The sequence below is a fragment of the Ambystoma mexicanum genome, chromosome 5q (genome assembly GCF_040938575.1).
Source record: "Ambystoma mexicanum isolate Mex_15411 chromosome 5q, UKY_AmexF1_1, whole genome shotgun sequence".
Lineage (NCBI taxonomy): Eukaryota > Metazoa > Chordata > Amphibia > Caudata > Ambystomatidae > Ambystoma > Ambystoma mexicanum.
In genome coordinates this window covers 1297489312-1297511520 of record NC_090933.1, presented here as the reverse complement: position 1 = coordinate 1297511520, position 22209 = coordinate 1297489312, and the positions used below count along the sequence as shown (strand labels likewise).

The window sequence follows — 22209 nt, the reverse complement described above, 5'->3', positions numbered from 1 at the left end:
AGGTAATGCATGGCCACCGTGTTGTCCGTCATTATCAGGACGTTCTTCCCTTGTACAGCTGGCAGGAAAGCCTTCAACGCAAGTCTGATGGCTCTCAGCTCTAACAGGTTGATGTGTAGTCTGGACTCCGATGGAGACCAACGACCGCTGATGGTCAAGTCGTTGGCGTGGGCTCCCCACCCCGTGAGTGAGGCATCTGTGACTACTGTTATCTCCGGCCAGGGTTGCCAAAACTGTTCTCCTTTCAGAATGTTCTCCTGACAGGCCCACCACTGAAGGTCTCGAGCCACCCTGCCCGGAACCTGAAGAGAATCTGTCATTCTCCCTGAGAATTGTGACCACTGAGTCCTCAGTGCCCACTGGAGGGATCTCATTCTCAGGCGAGCCTCTGGCACAAGGAAAATGCAGGATGCCATGAGGCCTAGCAACCTCAAAAAGTCGAAGGCTGGGAGACGTTGGGCATGTTGGAACTTGGTAACCATCTGTAGAATATCTTGAGCCCTCACCTCTGGTGGCGAGGCTTTTCCCAGGGAAGTATCCAGGATCGCTCCTATGAACTGGAGTCTCTGCGATGGTATCATTTGAGACTTCTTTAAATTGAGGGAGAAGCCCAGCTTGTTTAGGGAGTAGCACACGTGATTTAGCTGGATCTGAGCTTGCTCCGGAGAAACAGCCCTGATCAGCCAATCGTCCAGGTAGGGGTGGACGTGAATCCCTTCCCTCCTTAGACTGCAGCCACTACCGACATTAACTTGGTGAAGACCCTCGGGGCGGAGGTCAGCCCAAAAGGCAGTACTCGAAATTGATAGTGAGAGTTGCCAATTGCGAACCTCAGGTATTTCCTGTGTTTGAGATGGATAGGCACATGGAAATAAGCGTCCTGAAGGTCCAGAGATACCAACCAGTCCTGAAACTGAAGGGCCTGGAGGATCTGAGAAAGAGTGACCATCTTGAATTTGTCTTTCCTGAGGAATTTGTTCAATTCTCGCAAGTCCAAGATGGGTCTCAGTCCTCCGTCTTTCTTCGGAATGAGAAAGTAAGGGGAGTACCAGCCCTTGTTCCTCTCCGCTACAGGTACCGGTTCTATGGCACCTTTCTCTAGCAGGTCCAAAATTTCCTGCAAGAGGAGCGGATCTGGAGCTTTCTGAGAGCTGATCCCCGGTGGATGACTCTGAGGTATACGTAGGAAAGGCAGGCAGTAACCTTGGGCGACTGTTTCCAATGCCCAAGCATCTGACGTGATAGCCTGCCATACCGTCAGATGTTGAGTCAACCTGCCTCCTACAGGTGTCCTGTGAGGGGAGTCCTCAGAGTGGTTTTGGGGCGGCTGATGCAGATGCCGATGGTAAAGAGGCACCTGCTGTTGCTGCAGCTTTAGAATATCTACCCCGTCCACCTCGGGTAGTTCTTCTTTGACCCCTTTGAGCCGGTCGTCCTCTACCTCTTCCGAATGCGGAGTAGAAGCGAAAGGACTTGCCCCTCGCAGAGGTTCCTGTGGGACGAAAAGGAGTCTGACGGATTGCAGCTCCTAGGGATTTTGCTGCTGCTTTTGAAGTTTGCAGTTTCTCTAAACTGTCATCCGCCTTTTTCCCGAACAAAGAAGAGCCATCAAATGGCATGTTCAAGAGCCTGGCTTGCACATCTGGGGCAAAACCCGACTTTCTCAACCAAGCGAACCTCCTGGTTGATGTACTTGCCGCCATTGCTCTGCTGATACTGTCAGCCGAATCAATGCCCGTCTGGAGGGATTCGCACATAGCGTCTTTACCGTCCTGTATAATATTCAGGAACGCATCCCTTTCTTCTCCCTCTGGGATGCAGTCAGCCGCTGTAGAAGCACACTCCCAAAGTGTATGGCTGAACCTAGCAAGGGTGCAAGTAGCATTAACAGACTTTAACGCCATGCTACATGCTGAAAAGACTTTCTTTGCCATAGCATCATATTTTTTATCGTCCCTGTCCTGTGGGACTGTAGGATAAGCCGTCTTGACATCGGTAGAGGATGCTGCTTGTACCACCAGACTTTCTGGGGATGGATGTTTAGACAAGAACTCTGGGTCTGTGGAAGATACCCTGTACTTTGCAGACAGTTTTTTATTTACTGCTGGTATTACATCTGGGGTTTCCCAGTTTGTCATGATCTTTCTCTGAAGAGCTTTATGAAAGGGCACCACTGGATCCTCTTGTGGGCCTTTGTCAAGAATATCCGTGAGGTCATCTTGCTGGAAAGATTGTGAAGGTGTAGACCACCCCATGAACTCTGTAATCCTGGCCATTAAGGCTCTGTAGGGGGTTTCAGCATGCTCCCCCGGGTCTGGCTTAGCAAAATCCACCTCAGGGGAAGTGTCTAACCCACTTGCCTCATGTAAAGAATCATGAAGATCCTTTAATCTGCGCTCTTCAGAGGAAAATTCCTCTCTAACTGGGGTTACAGGTCCCTGTAACTCAAATGTGTCTTGTTCAGACAAATCACCCTCTTCTAAAATTGAGGATATAGTTCTCAATTGTTCTGAACTCATAAAGGGAGTAAATCCCATTTCCAAGGCAGAGGGTGCCGAACTTGTCATTATTGGCCTCGAAAACGTCGATGTCGTCGACGCCGACGTCGAAGGCTTCGAGCGTGGCGTCGAAAACAGAGGTGGAGGCCTCGAGGACCTCGACAGAATTGGAATTCTACTCGACAATATCGACGCCATCGACGTCGAGGGCCTGGGGATCGTCACTGGATGTGTGGTCACCGTGACCTTTCTCGGCGTCGACGCCGGCGTCGAGTCGACAGACCCGTGTGTCGAAGGTCCCTTCGACAACGGCGTCGAAGGCATCGACCTCGACGTCGACGGAACCTTCGTCGACGGCGTCGACGGAACCTTCGAGGAAGGTTTGGAGGTCATAGTCCTACTCGAGGGTTCGAGACGCGCTCGAGAGGTTTCTTTCGCCGGGTACTGCGACTCGCGGCGTTTTTGACCTTCGGGTCTTTCGACCAGAGCATCGCTCTCGGCAGTCTTCGAGGGGGTCGAGGCCGCTTTCTCGAAGACGCTCATCATATTTTTTCTGAATTCCTCCCATTCAGCCCGGGAACTATGTTTCGTGGGGCAAGGGATTCTTTTTGGCGAAACAGAGGAAGACGGAGAAGGGGATCTTCGACGTCTCCTCTTCGAGTGCTTCGATCTCGAGGAGTGATGAGACCCACTCCGAGACCTGGAGCGCGAATGGTGACGAGGAGACGAATGTCTCGACTTCGTCGACGAAGAAGAAGCTTTAAAAGTCTTACCTTTCTCCAGCTTCCCCCTACGCTCCTTCAGGGCCTTAGCTGTCATGGACATACAGTCCTCGCACTCCGAACAATGGTGTTCGGCTCCCAAGCACCACAGACAATTTCTGTGAGGATCGGTCAACGACATCTTTTTCCCACAATCTCGACATTTTTTGAAGCCGGATCGAGGAGTTGTCGGTTCCGACGAGGAAGCCATCGAGTACGGATCGAATAACTCGAGGTAAATAGGATTATCTGACTAAGAACTGAGCAACGGTATTCCGAGGCACCGAGTAGCGCGGAAAAACGGAACTGAGCAACGGACGCTGCGCGCGGCCTTTATAGGCAGGATGACGTCGAGCGTCGATACGGCGGCTGTCGAAGGACATCGACTCGAGGGACGTCGACGCGCAGCGCCCTCTGGAGAAAAAAATTTCCGAGGCCAGCAGAGCTGGAAGGAGATATCTAAGATGAGGAATACGTCGGAGGACACAATCCCTTCGAAATCAAGATTTTATCCTATGTTTTATTTGAAATTCAAGAGATGGTGAAAAGGATATGCCTTCTATCCATAATCAATCCATATAGCACCTATCCACACAAATGAAAGGATATCTCAATGGGGGAGATCCAATTCGCAGTATCAATCTGGAAACTGCAGGTTTTGTAAAAGAGACAATGTGGTGGAGTCCCTAAAACATCTGGTTATGTTTTGTGACTACTTTGAGCATGTGAGAATCAACTTATTTGAGAGTTACTTATATTCGAGCTCCGCTTTGTCCAGAGATTCTCTATGGTACAGGTACATGTGGGGTAACAGTATTAAGTTGGTTATTAAGCTGACGATGATGCTGATATTATTCCTTGATATACAACTAAAGGAACTGAATATCCAATCTGTGCAGGCTTCAAATAGATTTTAAAAGCTAATCTCATATGTCTGTATCTGTTTATTAGAATATTTGTGTATCTATTGTGTCTTATTTTTTAGTAATTATGTAATCCAAAAATTAGAGGTATATAATTTTAGAGTTTAATGAATTAGATATTAATTATGCTTTAAAAAGGTACAAATTCTATGTTCTTATCTGAAATTGTATTGATTACATTGTAAAGGTTTATAAGATAACCAAATACAATAGAAAATAAATAGCACCTATCTATCCATCTATCCTTGTATAAATCTATCAGTCTGTTGCTTACTTAGCTTCCAGCCTGCTCTTCTTTCTCCTTGACATGACTGCCTGTTTCTCATTCTTTAATAAGCTTGAGTACTTGAATACCAACCTAATCTTCTTTCTAGTAGACTGATGCCTTTCTGCCTTTCTTTTTTCTTGACCAATGAATGTCTTCTTGTGTACCTGCCTGCATGATTGTCTTCTTGACCAATTCCTGCCTGGCTGTTTGTTTTGCTTCTTGAAAGATGCTAGTCTACTTTTCTGTACATATACACATATTGCTACTTGTTTTGACCTGATGCCTGACTATCTTCTTGAAGACTGTCTGCCTGTGTGCCCACCTGCCAGCTTAAATTTCTTCCTGACTGATGCTATGCACTTGATGCTGTGCTTGCCTGCCTATACTCTTGATTGATCCCTGCAAGCTTGTCTGCCTGTCAGTGTATCTTCTTCCTGACCAATACCTTCCTGCTTAGCTTTCTTCTTGACTGATGTCTATGTATCATCTCATTGTATTTCTGTAGCTATTCACCAATAAAAACCTGTTCTATCCCTGTCCTAGGTAAAACATTCATTGGCTTGACGATTGTGCAGACCTTACTTCGAAATGAAAGGTACTGGAATAAAAAGAGAAGCCCCATCCTCGTAGTGTGCTACACGAACCATGCCCTGGACCAGTTCTTGGAAGGTACGGTACCACATTCCAAAACATTGTCTACTGATTCAGACTTGACACTAGACCATCTGAGCCTTGCTTGGGTCTCTGAATAATTGAAGAGTGTGTTTCACAACAAATTCACATCACACCTGGCAGTCATTTTCAAATGAATGTGTGCCAATAAATTCTATAATACAAGGGTTAGCAACAACATTGAATAGATCATTGCGCTGAATCTAATCCAGAGCAGGAGTGCCAGCATTGAATTGTGTTTTCATAGTGCATCCTACATCACCAGTAGTTACATTCTTACCTTCTTATTCGGGCCCTTTCCCCGCAGAATCTACTGACAGTGATAGGTGGAAATAACAATTGTAGTGTTCCTGGTCACACTTTTACTAGCTTTGAGTTAGTGGGGCATGACCATGCAAGAATGTTGTCGTACTAATTTAGTTTCAGCAACAGACCCTACCTTACTTGCTTTGGTTGCACCAAATGACACCACCCCATTGCTTCCAACATTAGAATATTAATCGAGGGATATTTTGGGTCATGAAGAGGGATAGGATGTGACTTGCCATCGGATTGCATTGAGAAACATTGATTTTTCAGACGAGCAGAAATGCAAAAAAATACCAAATCTGCACGCTCTCTATCCTAAAGCTGGATATTTGGGAGCCATGATGTTTCTGTGCTGGTACCATTCCTCCATCCATACTTACAATTGTGGGTTAAAGCATCACCATATGTGCCAAAACCAAAAAATGTAATTCCACACTTATAGAAACGTATCACTGCGCAAATGGCAAGAGTGTGTCTGACATCACAGGTAGGAGTTAAAATGTCCTGTTTTCCTAGAGTACTCACAAGGGGAGAGGGATTAAACTATTACATATGAAGAATAGAAGATATACAAAACTGGCTTTCTATGCTGATAATTTAGTGATCCACCCCACTGAGCCAGTAGAGGCCACTCCCAAGCAATTTCTATGTGCCTTAGAATTTGGGTGGTTTTGGGTTATAAGATCAATTTATGTAAAGGCCCTAACAAAGGCATGGGATGTCCTTGATTATACTAACAGCCAGGTGGTGATTGCCACATACTTGGGAGTGGCATGCTACAAAGACAACTCTGTTATAGCTAAAAGTAATTTAGAAGTCTGCCTGAGATGCGTTTGTTACTGAGGGGATGGGGGAATTTCCCCTTTTTGCTTCTGAGTATATTTAGATAGGATAATTGTTCTTCTTAAGTTCCTGTACATTTTCCAACCACTGAACTTAATCGACCAACGAGTGTCTTTTCCTCAAACTGTGATTGGCAGGTATGCTATCTTTTCCTTTTATTGGCTGCTGTGTGTAAGCATCCTAGAAGGGGCCAGGGTGCTAAACAGATGGTCACGCTATATGGAGGACGCTTACATTATTAGTTGTGTACTACTAAAATGTTAGTGCATTCTGCAAATGATTGTCTCCATCAATTTAAGATTATTTTCTGGCTGTTTTACATTGCTGATTGTTTTTTTTTTAAACTTTGATTTTTATTGGCATTTTTTTTAATGAATACCTACATCACGCACAACCAATGTAACAATTACATGTATTCCTCCCTTATTTTTTACCCTCCCACCCCCTAACTTCTGAAACACGCACACTGCTCGGCGCTTGACTAAGCACTTTATACATAACGGGTGGTCAAGACTGACACCACCATCTTTTTGGACAAAACTGTACCTTTGCTCATTTTACCAGGCTCTGAATTCTAGTCCAAACCCTAACAACGGGCCGTCGCCCAAATGTGTGGGGGAGTGGTGGTTGCTGCGCCCCCAGTTTAGATGTAACCGTGGCCTTTCAGATCTCTCGCCCTTGATACGGGCAACTCCGAGGCTCAGGGACCTGGTTTATTACTTCCATTTATACATGAACATCCCCCAGTCCTGGTGAAACGACTCAACACAGTAACTATAGCAGTCAGCTTTTCAATAGTGAATATGTCCCACAGCTTATTCTTCCAGTCCGCTTTTGTTGGAATGCTCATGCTCTTCCATTTCTGGGCTATTGCCACTCTCCCCGCTCTCAACATGGTGTCCCACATTCTAGGAAATCAGAATTCTTCTGTAACACCCCACCACCGGAACACCCAACAGCATTTGTAGCGGATCCAGGATGAGAGTCACCCCCACTATTTCCTTTACCCAACCGAGGACCTCTGCCAAGAGGGAACTAGTTTGTTTGTTTGTTTTATTATTTATAATGCGCACATGACCACAAGGATAACAAGGCGCGAACATAGTAAGAGGGTTGTATAGCTTAGTTACATACAGCAAATTAAATAACGTCCCGTGGAGTTACAATAGGGATACAATGGTAACATGGGTAAACAGGTATCAAAGACATTTTATCTAGTGCAGTTTATATAGTAGCAGGAGGTAGCGGGTGTACACTGAACAATAATACAATTGGTGATGGCACTGATAATGGCATGAGGAGCCACCAGGGAGTATTATTTGTCATGGTCCTTCATCCATTGTATAATGTATGTCCTGAACTGAAAGTAAGGGATGTCTTTCCTTAGAGGTGGCAGTAGTGAGTTCCAGTGAGTAGCTGCGTTAACAGGGAAGCTGTTCCCTCCAGTCAGGGACCGTTTGAATCTTGGGACTAGTAGTAGATTGGCGTTGGCACTTCTGGAGGGGCGGTATGAAACCTGTCTAGAGAATCTTGTTATCAGATATTTCGGGGCCATGTCATGAAGGCATTTGTGTGTCAGTGAGACAGACTTAAGGAAAATTTTGTCTTTCGTGGAAAGCCAGTTAACAGATTTTCTGGTATCTGAGATGTGGGCTTTCTTGGGGATACTTAGAGCTGCTCTTAGAGCATTATTTTGAAGGATTTGGATCTTGTTTATGATATGTTTGTTACTGCCTACGTAAAGGGCATTACAGTAATCCAGCTTAGATAGGATCAATGCTCTGGCCAAGGTAGTGCAGTTATTAGGTGTTAGGAGTGGTTTGGCAGCTCGGATGAGTTTACAAGTATAAGCAGTGGCGGAGGCCATTGCGTTTACCTGTTTGTTAAATGATAGTGAGGAGTCTAGGTAAAAAACCAAAGTTTTTACCTCCTTGGCCACAGTGATGGAGTTGTTATCAATTACGAATGATGAGTAAATTTGGCTGAGTTTGTTGATATTGGCTGAGGTACCAAGAATGAGGAGTTCTGTTTTGTCATCATTCAGGCATAGTCCGTGTGAGGCCATCCATGCCTGAATGATGAGGTACACTCTGTTTACAAAGGCCAAATCCTTGTCATAATCCCCCGACAACGGGATGAGGATCTGAGTATCATCTGCATAGTTTGTGTAGGTGATACCCAGACCGTCGAGATCATCGAAAAGGGGCTTTGTAAAGATGTTGTACAATGTAGGTGAGACGCAGGAGCCCTGAGGCACGCCACAGGCGATGGGCGTAAGGGTCAGCAGCCGCTAATGGTGAGAAGACGCGCATTGTTCTATCACTGAGGAAGGACTGAATCCAGCCTATAGCCTCATGGGAGAAGTGTGCGGCCGACTCGAGATGTTTGCACAGAATCTCGTGGTCGACTAAATCGAAAGCTGCTGAGAGGTCAAGGAGCAGCAGCAGTGCGGTTTTGCCCTGGTCTCTCAGCTCGTCAATTTGTATCTTAAGGTCAACCAAAGTGGTTTCGGTTCCGTGTTGGGGTCTGAAACCAGATTGTCGGATTCCTAGAAGGTGGTTATATTCTAGGTATTGTTGGATTTGTAAATATGCCAATTTGTTGATGATTTTAAGCAAGAATGGTACTGTGGTGATAGGACGATAGTTCGTGGGTATGGCAGGGTCTAAGTTTTGTTTTTTGAGGAGTGGGAGGACCCATGATTGTTTCAGGTTATTGGGTATTATGCCTGAGTTGAAGGATGCATTTATTAGTTTAGTGATGAAAGGTGTTAATTCACGAGCTGCATCTTTTATAAGTTGTGCTGGGCATAAGTCCCCGTGGCAGTTCGATGGTTTAAGAGTGAGGATGACATTCTCAACCTCTTTGATGGATACTTTGCGGAAGTTGAAGTGGGGGGTGGTATCAAGTGAGGGGGTCAGGATGGAAGGTGTCACTGTCACATCGTTAATATTGGATTTCGTAATGGCGAGAAGGGTAGCCTTTTTATGGTGGATCTTCGTTTGCAAGGTGGTGATTTTATTAGACAGGGCATTTTGAATGTTTGTACACCAGTTTTTATCCTTAGTGCAGGAGTCTGGGGTTTGGATAGGAGATTCTAACTCCTTCAGAATTGTAAAGAGCTCTTCTTTATTATTGGACTTAGCTTGGGTGATTCGGAGGTTGTAGGAAGTTTGTTTGGCGGAAATTATTTCTTTTTTGTAGAGGGCTGATTGCTTACTTAGGTTGCGCTTATTGGTCTCTGAAGGATCAAGTCTCCATATTTTCTCACAACGACGTTTCTCACGTCTGAGTTTTTTTAGTTGTGGGGAGAACCAGGAGTTCACATGTTTACGTTGTTTGCTTTTTCTAATCTTTAAGGGAGCTATGGCATCAAGGGATGATAGCATCACTTTATTGTACACGTCTACCATGGTAAATGGGTCAGTGTTGTCTGGAATAGAATTGAGGGTGGGTATGATCAGCGGGATGAGGTTTTCTGGCGTGATGTTTCTTTTATTTCTAGTGGGGACTGCTGGGGCTACATTATCAATGAGTAGCGCAGGTGGGGCCTCTAAGGCGAATGTGATCAGATAGTGGTCTGACCAAAGCTGAGGTAGTGTGGCTAGTACCGAGATGGGGCAATTGTGCACAGCAATCCAATCAAGGGTTCTGCCTTTAGTATGAGTGGGGCATGTAATCTTTTGGGTGAAACCTAGTTCCTCTAGGGAGTTATTGATTAGTGTGGCATTAGAGTCTCGGGGGTCATGGAGTCCTAGGTTGAAATCTCCTAGTACGAGTTTCTGGGAGGTACTTTTCAGATTATTAGATAGGATATTATTGAGATCTTCTTCGAAGAGTCCTATAGGGCCTGGTGGGCGGTAAATAAGGTGGATAGTTACAAAATGTGAGTTAGTTATGGATAGCTTGGCTGTGAGGACTTCACAAGAGTTTATACTAAGAGGTGGATTGAGTTTCAGTGTGAGATTCGTTTTATGTATGATGGCAAGACCTCCACCTCGCGATGTGGTACGGTCTAGTCTGAGGAGGGTGTAGTCATCTGGGATGGCTAACATAATTGCTGGGCCGGCTGCGGGGTGGAGCCCGGATTCTGTGATGGCTAGAAAATCCAAGTTTCCATTATGTAGTATGTCTGCAATCTCTGTTGCGTGGGCGACCATAGAGCGTGCATTTATGTACGCCCCTTTTATCGTTGGTTGAGCTGGTGGGGTCAGTGCCTTGGGAATGGCCTTGGGGGGTGTAACAGTCTCTCTGAAGAGTCTGCTGTTGAGTTGCAGGTGATGTCAATTGGATTTACTAGGGCCAGTAGTGGTGTTAGATACTGTTTTAGGTAAGTAGTCATGCAATCTTGGGAGTCTTGCACGTAGTTTAAGATTCCTTTGTATTAGAGTGCATGGTCTGGTGAGCTGCTTGGCCGAGTAATGTACAGGAGCCAATGGTAGGGTATGTTGAGGCATGGTGAGGTCTTGTAGCGTGATTATGTAAAGGAAGGCTATTAGGAGTGTTGTGTAGAGTGGTGGTAGGTACATGTTGTACGATTACGAGTATGTGCAATGGACCTGGAAGCACAGTTTCAGTATTCAGGACTGGGGTGGCAAGCACAAAGTAAGCTAGGTAAGAGGAGCAAAGCTTCAGTCTATCGGGTGGCTTAGTGAGGTGCAGTAGGGCTGGAAGCTAGGCGATTACAAGGCAGAGGTGATAAGGGCAGTAATCGGTGGCAACAAGCTGTAGAGCACATACGTAATAGCTTCAGTCTAGTAAGACACAGTAATTAGATAGAGTTGATTGCCGAGCTATAGAGATTGGTGACTGAGAGTTCATATACGTTACGTTTAACAAGGTCATAAACTGTGGCAGCATTATCTATCAGATGCATACATTATTAGTTCACATGCTTCGTACACTTTGCCTGCTGTCCACATACTGTGGTTGGTGGCCACCATAAGGCAGAACACAGTAGTCAATGTGGTCAATAGGCGGCCATAAGGCACAACACAATAGTCAGTGTGGTCAATAGGCGACCATAAGGCACAACACAATAGTCAGTGTGGTTGGTAGGCGACCATAAGGCACAACACAATAGTCAATTTGGTCAATAGGCGACCATAAGGCACAACACAATAGTCTGTGTGGTTTGTAGGCGCCCATAAGGCACAGTAAAATCATTAGTGTGCCTCTACATAGAGAGACCATGCAAAAGTTGAAGTACAAAGGCACAACGTGCAAAGTTTGCAATGGCACGAAAGCTACAGAGAATAAGTTATGCCCTAGTACCACGGGCAATGTTCAAAGAGGCAGAGTGTGCAGCCCTGACAATGGTTTAGGAAGCATAGGTGCAGAGGATAGCATTAGCAGTGTCGCGCGATGATACGGATTTAGTTGATAAGTCTCGGCAGTGCAGCCAACTAGATGGCCAGATAAGTGTGCACGCAGAAGCCCCGGTCTTACCGTGTTAATAGGAGGTCAATGGTGCCGCGCTAACGATACTGCCACCTTGAAGCAGATGGATAATTGAAAGGGCTATATAGCGCCTCACGTGCGCCAAACAGGCACTCAACAGGCCTTTGTATGGCCTTCGTAGGAGCCGCCGGCACATCCGCCTACCGGCGGATGTAAGATGCTGGATATGCGAGGCTTAGCCTCGTTGTGGCGCCGCGATGCGCCCGGCATGCGGGGGACAGGCAGGAAGTAGGACAAGGCCAGGCAGGCCTTCGTTGCAGCTTACCAGCTGTTTCAGGGTTCCAGCGATGGGGAAGGGCTCCTGCCCTCTTCCCTTGGATGGGACGACGAAGTTGACCACATTCCCTTGGGCAGAGTGGTGACACTACGCCATACATTTTGGAGTTTCAGGGGAGGCAAGTGCCAGTAGTGGAGTATTTTGAAATTGCGTTCCATCATCGAGGTGAAGAGATTTTCATGAAACATAATCCTATAGATTTTCCTCCAGGTGTCTTCTGAAATATCAGTCCCAGTCTGCGTGGCCCTGTATGCCTTGTGAGTTTGTATCCCAGTTCAATCTGCATATTGCTGATTGTTTAAATAAATAGCCCACTAGTTGTGTGGGTGTATGGAAGCCCACAGTGTACTTAAATTGAGTCTGACTTTGTCATTTCTTGTAACATATGCTATAATCCAGTATTATTGTAACAAGGTATTGGAAAGGTTGACTATTTTTAACTAATTAGATGATAATCCCGACGACTTGTATTGGAATGTTTTTGGGGTCATATCCAGTCTGGTCAGTTAGGTTGGGGTTCACCCTAGAGAGAGGTCTGTTCTTTCAGAGGATCTTATTGGCCCAGGCCACAATAGCAATACAATGGAAATGTTCACTCGCTCCTTGTCCTTGTTTTAGCATGACTGGCTCGATTTATGTTTATAATTTGCAATTATACACATGGCACTTTAGGTGCTTTCGCCCACCGGTGCAGGGTGATCACATGGGTCTTTACTTTGTACAATGAATAATGTATGGTATACTCTGCACCTTGTTTGTACCTGCCTTAAAGTGGAGTTTGGGTTAAGATGTTGAGATTTGAATATTATGTTTTCTGTTTGGCTGAACACTGGTGGAACCTGGAAGATAAGTTATTTCATGATAGTTTGAGGGGAAGGGATTTGGGTTGTTGGGTTGTGGGGTTTTTTTCTTTCTTATTTTCTTCTTTTCCCCCTCTTTCTTTTTGTTTTTGCCTTTTCCCGATTCCTTCTGTCTAATTTCATTTCTTATGTGACATATGGATATGTTTCTTTTCTGTATTAAGACCAAAACATTGCACACAGAAAGAAAAGAAAAGAATATTGTTATATGTCATGCACTTTAGCTAAAACAACTTTTTTATACTTGTAATATGACTGGTTATGACTGCATATGATCGTTTTTGTATAGATCTGCTTCAATGTATAATTAATACAATATTTTATAGCGGTACCATTGGTCGGCCATCTTTGGGACTCCTGGCACTCGTGAGAAATGGGAGGGGATTTACTGTGGTCAATGCATGGATCCCGAACCCTTTTTGTACAAGCCTTCGGGTAAAAATAGACCAGGGTTGCCCTGATTCTTCTAAATGAGTTTTAATATTTAATGTTTACTACTGGAACCCAGTGGTTATACCAGCCGAAAAACGGTTGGATTCTGTGACAAATGTTATTAATAACCATTGCATACAAGCCCAGGTCCAATTTATTGTTGTATGTTGGGATCTAAATATTCCATGTATCGACAAACTGGGGAAAGTTATAAAAGACGTAGAAAGCTCTATTACATGCAAGGGCAGTGAGATGGTCGAATGTAATGTGGTCGAGAGACCTCCATATGCTTAACGGCCAAACTAAAGGGGACATACCGGGTAAACTGACCTGGTCAAATGGAGTGCACTCTAGAGTTTTGGACTACTTTTTTGTGTCAGAACCTATGATTGGCAAAGTAACACATTTTGAAGTTCTGGAAAAGGAAAAGGGTGACCACCATCTTATGAAAATGACTTGGTGTCCAAGAACAGGCTTTATGTTGGCCGGTGGTTAGCAAATTTAGAAGTCTCACAGAGACAAAATCGCTTGCGTATGAATTGTCAGGATGCATCTGCACTGCCGAGTAACTTTAATCAGCTAAAACGATCTTCAGATATAAACTATACTCCGCTGCTGCTGGATTTTACTACAAGTGATAATAGGGGGAAGAAACCTGTTTGTTCTCGTAGGTATAGCTATGACCAGAGGATCGTAGCAGAAAGAAAACATCTGCATAAAGATCTGCGGGCAATTAACCAAATGAAAGGTGGCTTGCGATTTGATTTGCTTAGAAAGAGGAAACAGAAATACAAGAACTGGTTGTCTCTTCATAAAGCCCAAATATTGCAGACTGACTCTGTTATCAGCCTTATAGGAAAAAGTTTCACGACAAATATGGCAACTGATATCTGTGACAAACGTGGTCACAGAGGTAGCCTGGACTGAATATTATGGGAAACTATTTGGCCCTGTGGGAGTAAGGGAGCATCTGCCGCCTAAAAAACAGAACAGCATGGTATTTTCCTTTTGGATGCCTTAGATATAGAACTAATCAAGAAGGCTAATCCCTCCAGAGCACCTGCCACGGATGGCCTCTCTAACAACATGATAATAGGCATTGGACACTTGGGTTCCCTTTATCTTTAAGCTCTTTAATCAGGTGATGAAGTCAGGAGACGTACCTAATACTTGGTGGTTAGCCATAATAGTTCCCATATTGAAGAGGGGTAACAGGGCGGATCCCTCCAACTTCCGCCCTATTGCCCTCTTGTACGCTTTGGGCAAACTGTTAGCAGCTCTACTCTTGAAACATCTCCAGAGCTGGGTAAACACAGTGAACAGGTATGAGGGTCGCAAAACTGGATTTGTAAAGCGCAGGGGGAGAGATTTGAATTTGTTTCTACTGAATGTCTTGAAATGGAAAGTGTTAAAAAGTGGCACAAAAAAGGCCTTTGACAGTGTCGACAGACAACTATTATGAGACAAAATGGAGGCTTGCGATTGTCCCAGTGATCTTTTGTCAGCAGTCAATGCATTAAACACATCGACTAAGGTTCAAATTAGATAGAATGCACAAGGACTGTTAACCAAGGAGATCAGCATCCATAGGGGTATAAAGCAGGAATGCCAGCTGGCGCATACTTTGTTAAACTTATTTTTATCCGACCTGCATATAACTTTGAAACAGGCTAGATCGCTCTCCCTCCCCCAAGTTAGGTGAACAGAATTTGGCATTGATCTTATATGCCGACAACCTGGTCCTGATTCAACACACTCCCATAGGTCTGTAGCGCAGGCTGGCTGGTCTTCGGGAGTATATGGTCAATAATGTTCTAGAGATAAATACAGCTAAAATCAATATTCTGGTCTTAACAATCCTTGAGGCGAAGGGGGAAACAACCTTTCCGATGGCATCTAGGGAGCAAAGAACTCACCCAAGTCTCTTCTATGACCTACCGAGGCTCCTGTATAAATGCTAGTATTTGCGATAGTCCTCAGCAAGAGGAATTAAAATTGAAGATTAAAAACCTGACGGCCCAGGGATTATTGATCCACAAAAAATATGGCACATTTTCCATATTGCCAGTATTTACTTTTTATAAAGCTAACGTTTCCTCAATTTTAACTTATGGTGCAGAGACCTTTTTATTTACTCCTTGGAAATTGTGGGCTTCACTAGAGGGGGCCGTTTGGAGAGAATTATTGAGAATACCAAGGAGAGTTCCTTCCTCCGTCATTAGATATGAACTAGGCCTAATTTCATTATATGCAAGAACAGTATGGAAGTCGCTCTCCTTTTTTCGAAAATGCACCATTTACTGAAATTGCTATGGGAGGTGTTGATATTTTGGTGCAGTAGACCTCTGCCTGTGCGACTATCCTAGAAGATCTGAGAACCAAAAAAGTAATACTTGATATGATATGAGGTGAAATGGAAACTCTGGCAACAGGACTGGATCTTGACGGTTGGGACAAAAAATAATCATCAATTGTATGCTAGCCTGAGTAAAGAAGCTAAAGCGTACAACTGTCTCCCGAAATATTTATCCAGATTCCTTAGTCCTCTGTTTCGCCAGCAATTAATGAGGTTTCATTTGAATTTATGCCCGACAAAACAGATGTTGCTGGTTCATAAAAAGGAGGGTATTGATCCCAGATGTAGATTCTGTGCTCTAGAAGGGGAGGTTGAATCTGTAAAACATGCCATTTTGTTTTGTACTGCTCTGATGGCCCAAAGATCGAGACATATAGGGAAGTTTGTTGAAGAGAGCCAATCGTATGATGCTGAGGAATGGGGGGCTCTGTTTTTTATTGGGGGAGAATTTCTCCTTAATTTTAAGCTTGAATACATTTTTAGGTGAACTATTTTATTAGATTATCCCTTGAAATTAAATGATTATGTACGGGTTATTATCGTGGTATAACCTTAGTAGATCTTACAGGTAGAATTCTGATGGTGATGAATTGGGGATGTTTTCTTTTCTTTTTCTGGTTTAATTTAATTGTTTTGAGAAAAGAATTTGTGACAGATTTTATATATGGATCTTAATTGTGATATTAAAGACAACGGTCTGTAATTAACTATGTCTAATAAGAAAAGAAAATAGTTTTGTTATATGTGATGCACTTTAGCTGTTAAGCCTTTTTTATACTTGTAATATGACTGGTTATCGCTGCATATAATGAAAGTTTCTGTATGTATCTGCTTCCATGTACAATGAATACAATTATTTAAAACACTACAAAAAAGTATGCTGTTATGTGACGCAATTTAAGGTAGCGCTTCCTGTTTTCTGTATGAACCTCAGAATAATGTTATAACTACAGACACCAATTAATTTGTGCATTTACCTCTTGTCTCAGGTATTCTTAAATTTAACCAAACTGGGGTTGTACGAATCGGTGGAAGGATCAAAAATAAAAAGATGGAAAAGTATTCCTTGAAGAACATTCGGAAGGAGCGACTGCATCAGGTGTTGCTGCCATCACAGAAACGATGTTTCGCCCAGGTACGCACCCCAAATGGCTTCACCAGGTAGCATTTTTAGGCACCATCTCAGATAATGGCAGAGATGCCCATTTTGCAAATTCCAATCTTGGAAATGAATATACATTGTTCACTGTATTCTGAACTCTCTCTCTGCCCTCACAGCATATGACGACACATTCAAACATTAAGGTGGCATGGGATAGACATTTGACAGGTACTGCCATAATGGTACTACTAGGCACTAAGGTGGCAACAGCTGCAAAATGTGGATTACCTGGGCCAATGATAATGCCTATCTGTTAAGATCAACTCATGAGGTAAGAAGTACTCCACACACGTCTAACTTGGGAAATGGCTTTATTGTAACAGAACAAGCCATGTCTCATCCAGCAGTGACCCCCAGCTGCCTGCCCACACCAACTGGCACTTAATGGAACCTGGAACCACTGGCCGGAGGACAGACAGGTTCCAAGTTTCATGATGATGCATGTCACCAGCAGTTCAATAACATAACATATATACAGATGTAAATAACATGAACATATTTAAAGGTATAACTAATAACAGACCCAATAACAAACAGGTAGCATTGTACAGCATTGGTGAAGAGGGAACAAGCAGAAGGTGCATTCCTAACACTTTCCTTCCTTCCAGCACCCTAAAAAGACTTGACACTCGCCCTTCCCTCTGCTGACCATACAACACGTTCCCTTTGGGTATAACAGCCACTCTCTCCTTGTTCCAGTTACCACCACCTTTGCCCAAGATAGAAGAACCTAGATGCTTCACAACCTCCTTGGGTTCCGAGAACACGGAATGCCCCTTCCTTACTTTCACAGGAATCTTCACTTTGATCACATCCGCCGATACTACCATGACATTTCTGCAGTCATTTTTCTTATCAAATCTCCTCTTGGACATGTGTCCACTGACTAACAATCTCTCACTCACCCCTTCCACATCCGCTCTCTCACAGTTTGATTGTCCCTTCCCCGGGACACAAATGAGTGTTGGGTTTCCTCCCTCGCAACAACTCAAACGGGGGAACTCCTGTCACCGCATGTGCAGCTAACCTGTATTGAAACATTCTCTCTGTGACCGCTCTCATCCAATCTCCTCCAGTGGCCGCCGATATCCTAATGACCTGCATCAAGGTGCGGTTAAACCTCTCCACACAACCATTTCCTTGGGGATGATAAAGAAATGTCTGTAAATAAGATGAACATATTTAAATATATAACTAATAACAGACCCAATAACAAACAAGTAGCATTGTACAGCATTGTTCAACAGGCAACAAGCAGAAAGTGCATTCCTAACACTATCTAATAGCTATACACAGGCAAAACTGTTGGCTTTGTCAGTGCTTGTTTTTAACAGGATTTCAGTGCAATAAAAATATATAAATCCAGTGTCTAGAGGCAGACCTGGTAAAGACACCTTTATTACACAAGTAGCTCATTTAGAACTGCAATTAAGCCAGCAACTCTAAGCAGACTGGTAGGAAATAGCACTGGCAGGCCAAATATTGGAATTATTACTTGATAGAGCTAGCTCAAAGGGAGCCCAGAATGATGTGTTCTATGCAGGGAGAGGCACGCAGTGGATGGGGATTGGCAATAGGGATTCGGAGGGTTATGGACAGTCAGTGGGTGGGTACATAACCAAACAACACCCACAGGCTGTGTATCCCTCCTCACATGTCTTCTCCCTCCTAGCCATAAACTAATGCAATAGTTTGTTTATATGTGGCAATTAAGACAAAGCTAAACAGCAGATGACTGCCTAACCTAAGTATACAGTGTAGTAATAACAGCTCTAACGTTTCACCCCTTGGTTTGTCTCAGGACATTTATATAAGGTATAAAAGAGTGACCCACAAAATGCCCTCAAGGCATAAATGCCAAGGAAACAAAGGGATGTGTGCTGTCCATGCTTGGGCAACAGGTGTGAACATTTATGAGAAGCATATAGGGGCACAAAGACCCTGCCGGTGGAATAATTAAAATCATGACTACATTTTAAAGACAAAGGACCTCATTTTGATTTTGTCGTTATTTACCACTCCCGCGACTTGGTTCTGCTAAATTACCACTGGATAATGAATAGGGTAACAGTGGTGTTAGTCCCCATATTTGGAGACCATAGGATTCACTGAGAGTTATTGTGAGTGGTAATTCTGCTGCAGTAAATCCTCCCATATTTGAAAGAAGGGACAAAGTTACATCCAGCAATGTGCTTTAGGTAAACTCTCCACCTGACCCCCAAAGTCATAAACATGTTTCAAATGGATTGTGTCCTCCCACGTATTCCTCATCGAGTGATAATCGTTATCTCCAGCTTCGCTGCTTCGGAAAAAATAATTCTCGGCAGAGGGCGCTGTGCTCGAGGTCGTAGCGTCGATTGTCCCTCGACGTACTCTGTCGACGTCACTCATGGTATAAGTAGCTCGAGCCGCGCCCGTTGCTCCAGTTCCGTTTTTCTGATCGCTTCGCTATCGAGAACGGCGCGCTTCTATTTTCTGTAAAGAAAATGTCATCATCTTCGACACCCAGGACTGGGTTCAAGAAGTGTGCAGATTGTGGATCTACGATGTCGATTACCGATCCCCACCGGATTTGTCTCTGGTGTCTCGGTTCCAGTCACCGAACCGACGACTGCGGCTCCTGCCAATCGATGACCGAAAAAGCTCTTTGTGAGAGGAGAGGTAAACTGTCGGTGGGGAGGGAGGCCTCAAAAAAGGTTTCGTCGAAAAAACATAAGAAAGCGACCGATTCTAAGGGATCGGATCGCCATAGACACTCGAAGAGATCTCGATCTAGAAGTAGATCGAAACATTCTTCGTCGTCATCGAAAAAAATGAAGAGGAGACATAGATCTCCCTCGTCATCTTCTTAATCAGAGTCGACCTAAGAAATTCGTTGTCCGACTAAATCGGATTCTCCCAGTAAGTGGGAAGAATTCCGCAAAAAGATGATGGAGGTTTTCGAGAAAGCGGCCTCGACCCCCTCGAAAGAACCTCGAAAAAGCCATACCCCTAAGGTCGCTCCGTTGGACGACAAAGGGAAGTCCAAGGCTACTATGGCTAAGACCAGTAGCGTCGAGGAATACAAAAAACCTCGAGTCGACGTAAAACCATCGAAGAAACCTCGAGAGTCGAGCACCTCTCCGGTGCCAGCCAAGAAACACAAATCGTCGAAGACTTCGACGACTTCGTCGACGCCCTCGACGTCGATAATTTCGACACCAAAACCACATACGTCATCGACGCCATTATCGAAGTCATCTTCGAAAACTTCGAAGACACCCTCAAACTTCGAGGGATTTGCCATTTCCTTCGAAGCAGATGGAAGAGGAAGAAAGGAGATTCAATCCTTTGCCCAAATCAGACTTTTTCAAGTCTATGTCTGCAATTTATGAAGAGTCTGCTTCAGAAGAAGAAGACGAAGTTACTCCTTTGGGGGTTGCTGTCATGAGGACAGGACGATGGAAGTGTTGGACACGGTGGAAGCGCCATTAATAAACCCTTCACGGCGCTCTGTGCAGCGTTCTAGCTGTTACGTTCTGTGCTCTTCATATTGAGGTTAGCCACGCCCCCTCCTTGCGTTGCAACTGTTTCCTGTTCTTCGCTACACTGGTGCCTTTGGTTCCCGTGCCCTCTGTGTATTTTCCTCCCGACTGCAATTCTCTCTTCTATAGCGTCCTTGTTCCTGATGCTTATTTTTCCGCCTTTAGCGGTTCTACTCTCGGCATCTTTTTCTTTCTGTTTATTTCCTCTGTTTCTCTGCCTGCGCTCGGGCTTTCACTTTCTGGTAACTCTGCCTCCTTTTTCTCAGCATTTTCGGACTGCTTTTCCTCCGGGGCATCTTTACTTTCACACTGCCATCTTCACAGCTCCTTCTAGCCTCTGGTTTTTTCACTTTGCATTCCTCTCCGAGTTTCTTTTTGATTCTACTTTCTTTTTCTCCTCGTAAACGTTTGGGTGAGTTCATCTGGATTCTGCCTTTCCCTTTTTTCTATACTTATGGTCCGCTTCTCTGTTTCTATTCATTCTTGTCTTTGCTGCATCACGTCTAGTTTCACGGCTTCTGTTTTTAGTTTCTTTGGTCCTTCTCCAGTTTTCCCTTACACCCTACCTGCAGCCTATCCTTTATTGGATGGATGAAAGGACTTGGTTTTCCGGCCTTCTTCTGTCGGATACTGAAGCTGGACCTGTACCTTGCACTTACCGGATCCCCTGCTGCGGACCCCCTTGTCCTTATTTCCTCGTGGCGCTTACTCTAGCTCGCCTCAGTGACTGTATTCTTCCCGGAACTGAAAGATCTTTGGACTTCCATCCAGCCCTGTGCACATTCAAATAATTCAGGGGTTTTTTCTGCCACTGGCTTTTTCCCCTCAACAGGCTGTGCAGGGAATCCTCCGCCTTGGTTGCTGTCTGCCTTCTTACACAACCACTGTGGCGAGTTCCCGGAACAGACCGTATCTCTTCTCTAAAAAAAAGACTCCGGACCGGACTACACCATCTGCTGAGGCTGAAATATCTTCCTGCGAATCAGACACCAAATCACAGGTGAGCCCCACTATTGACAGTTTGCAACGCCCAGTTATGGCCACAGCAGAGCAGGTCCAGGAGTTGATAAATGCAGTACAGAGCCTCTCCCTGGAGATGCAGGGAGTGAAGGCTGAAAATGCAGTGCTCCGACAGATGGTGACCACCAGAGATGCCCATCTGTCCGACCTACCGCCTTTTTCTCTTGCGGTTGGGAAATTTGATGGAGCACCCAAGAAAGTTAAGGAGTTTTTGGATGCCTGCATGGTCTATTTCACATTCCGGCCAACTACGTATGCCTCAGACCGCACTGGAGTGGGATTTCTCATATCGAACATGATTGGGAATGCCCTAGCATGGGCTACTCCGTTGGTCATGTCCAACAATCCGGTCCTGCAAGATTATAACGCCTTCACTAACCTGTTACAACAGTCTTTTGAACGCCAGGAGATCGGCTTCTCGGCGGGTGAATCTATGTTTGACATCAAGCAAGGATCTACGGACCTAATGTCCTATATCTCAGCATTTAAGAGACTGGCAGCTGAAGTGGGTTGGCCCGAGACCGTGCAATATACTGCATTCAGAAGAGGTCTATATGAAGATCTAAAAGATGAGTTGGCAAGGGTTCCTAGACCTGCTACGCTAGCTGAATTATTCTCTCTGGTTCTTCAAATAGACTATCGTATTATGGAACGAAAGACAGAGAAAAGGAAGGGTCGATCCCAGATATCCCCAGTTCCTGGACCCCCATCCTCGACACCTCAAACATCCCACCGGGTAGGGGAAGAACCAATGCAAATCAGCACTACCAGGGGTCCCCTTTCCTCCATGGAAAGAAGCAGAAGAAAAGAAAGAGGCCTTTGCATGTATTGTGCATCAGACGCC

The 22209-nt window shown here is 44.6% G+C and overlaps 1 protein-coding gene and 1 long non-coding RNA gene across 5 annotated transcripts in view; one reads left to right on the top strand and one right to left on the bottom strand.

The window, feature by feature from the left end:
• Positions 1-22209, top strand: part of LOC138498049 (NFX1-type zinc finger-containing protein 1-like) — a 1106230-nt gene that overhangs the window by 521220 nt on the left and 562801 nt on the right. For all 4 annotated transcript variants that reach the window (XM_069621891.1, XM_069621892.1, XM_069621893.1 and 1 more), the window contains 2 exons: positions 4994-5119; positions 16649-16794. In XM_069621891.1, coding sequence (XP_069477992.1) covers positions 4994-5119; positions 16649-16794 — 272 coding nt within the window. The remainder of the gene's footprint in view (positions 1-4993; positions 5120-16648; positions 16795-22209) is intronic.
• The window catches only part of LOC138498050 (uncharacterized), a 52755-nt gene continuing 47661 nt past the window's right edge, over positions 17116-22209 (bottom strand). Inside the window, exon 2 of the long non-coding RNA XR_011278690.1 lies at positions 17116-17982. This is a non-coding gene — a long non-coding RNA (uncharacterized lncRNA). The remainder of the gene's footprint in view (positions 17983-22209) is intronic.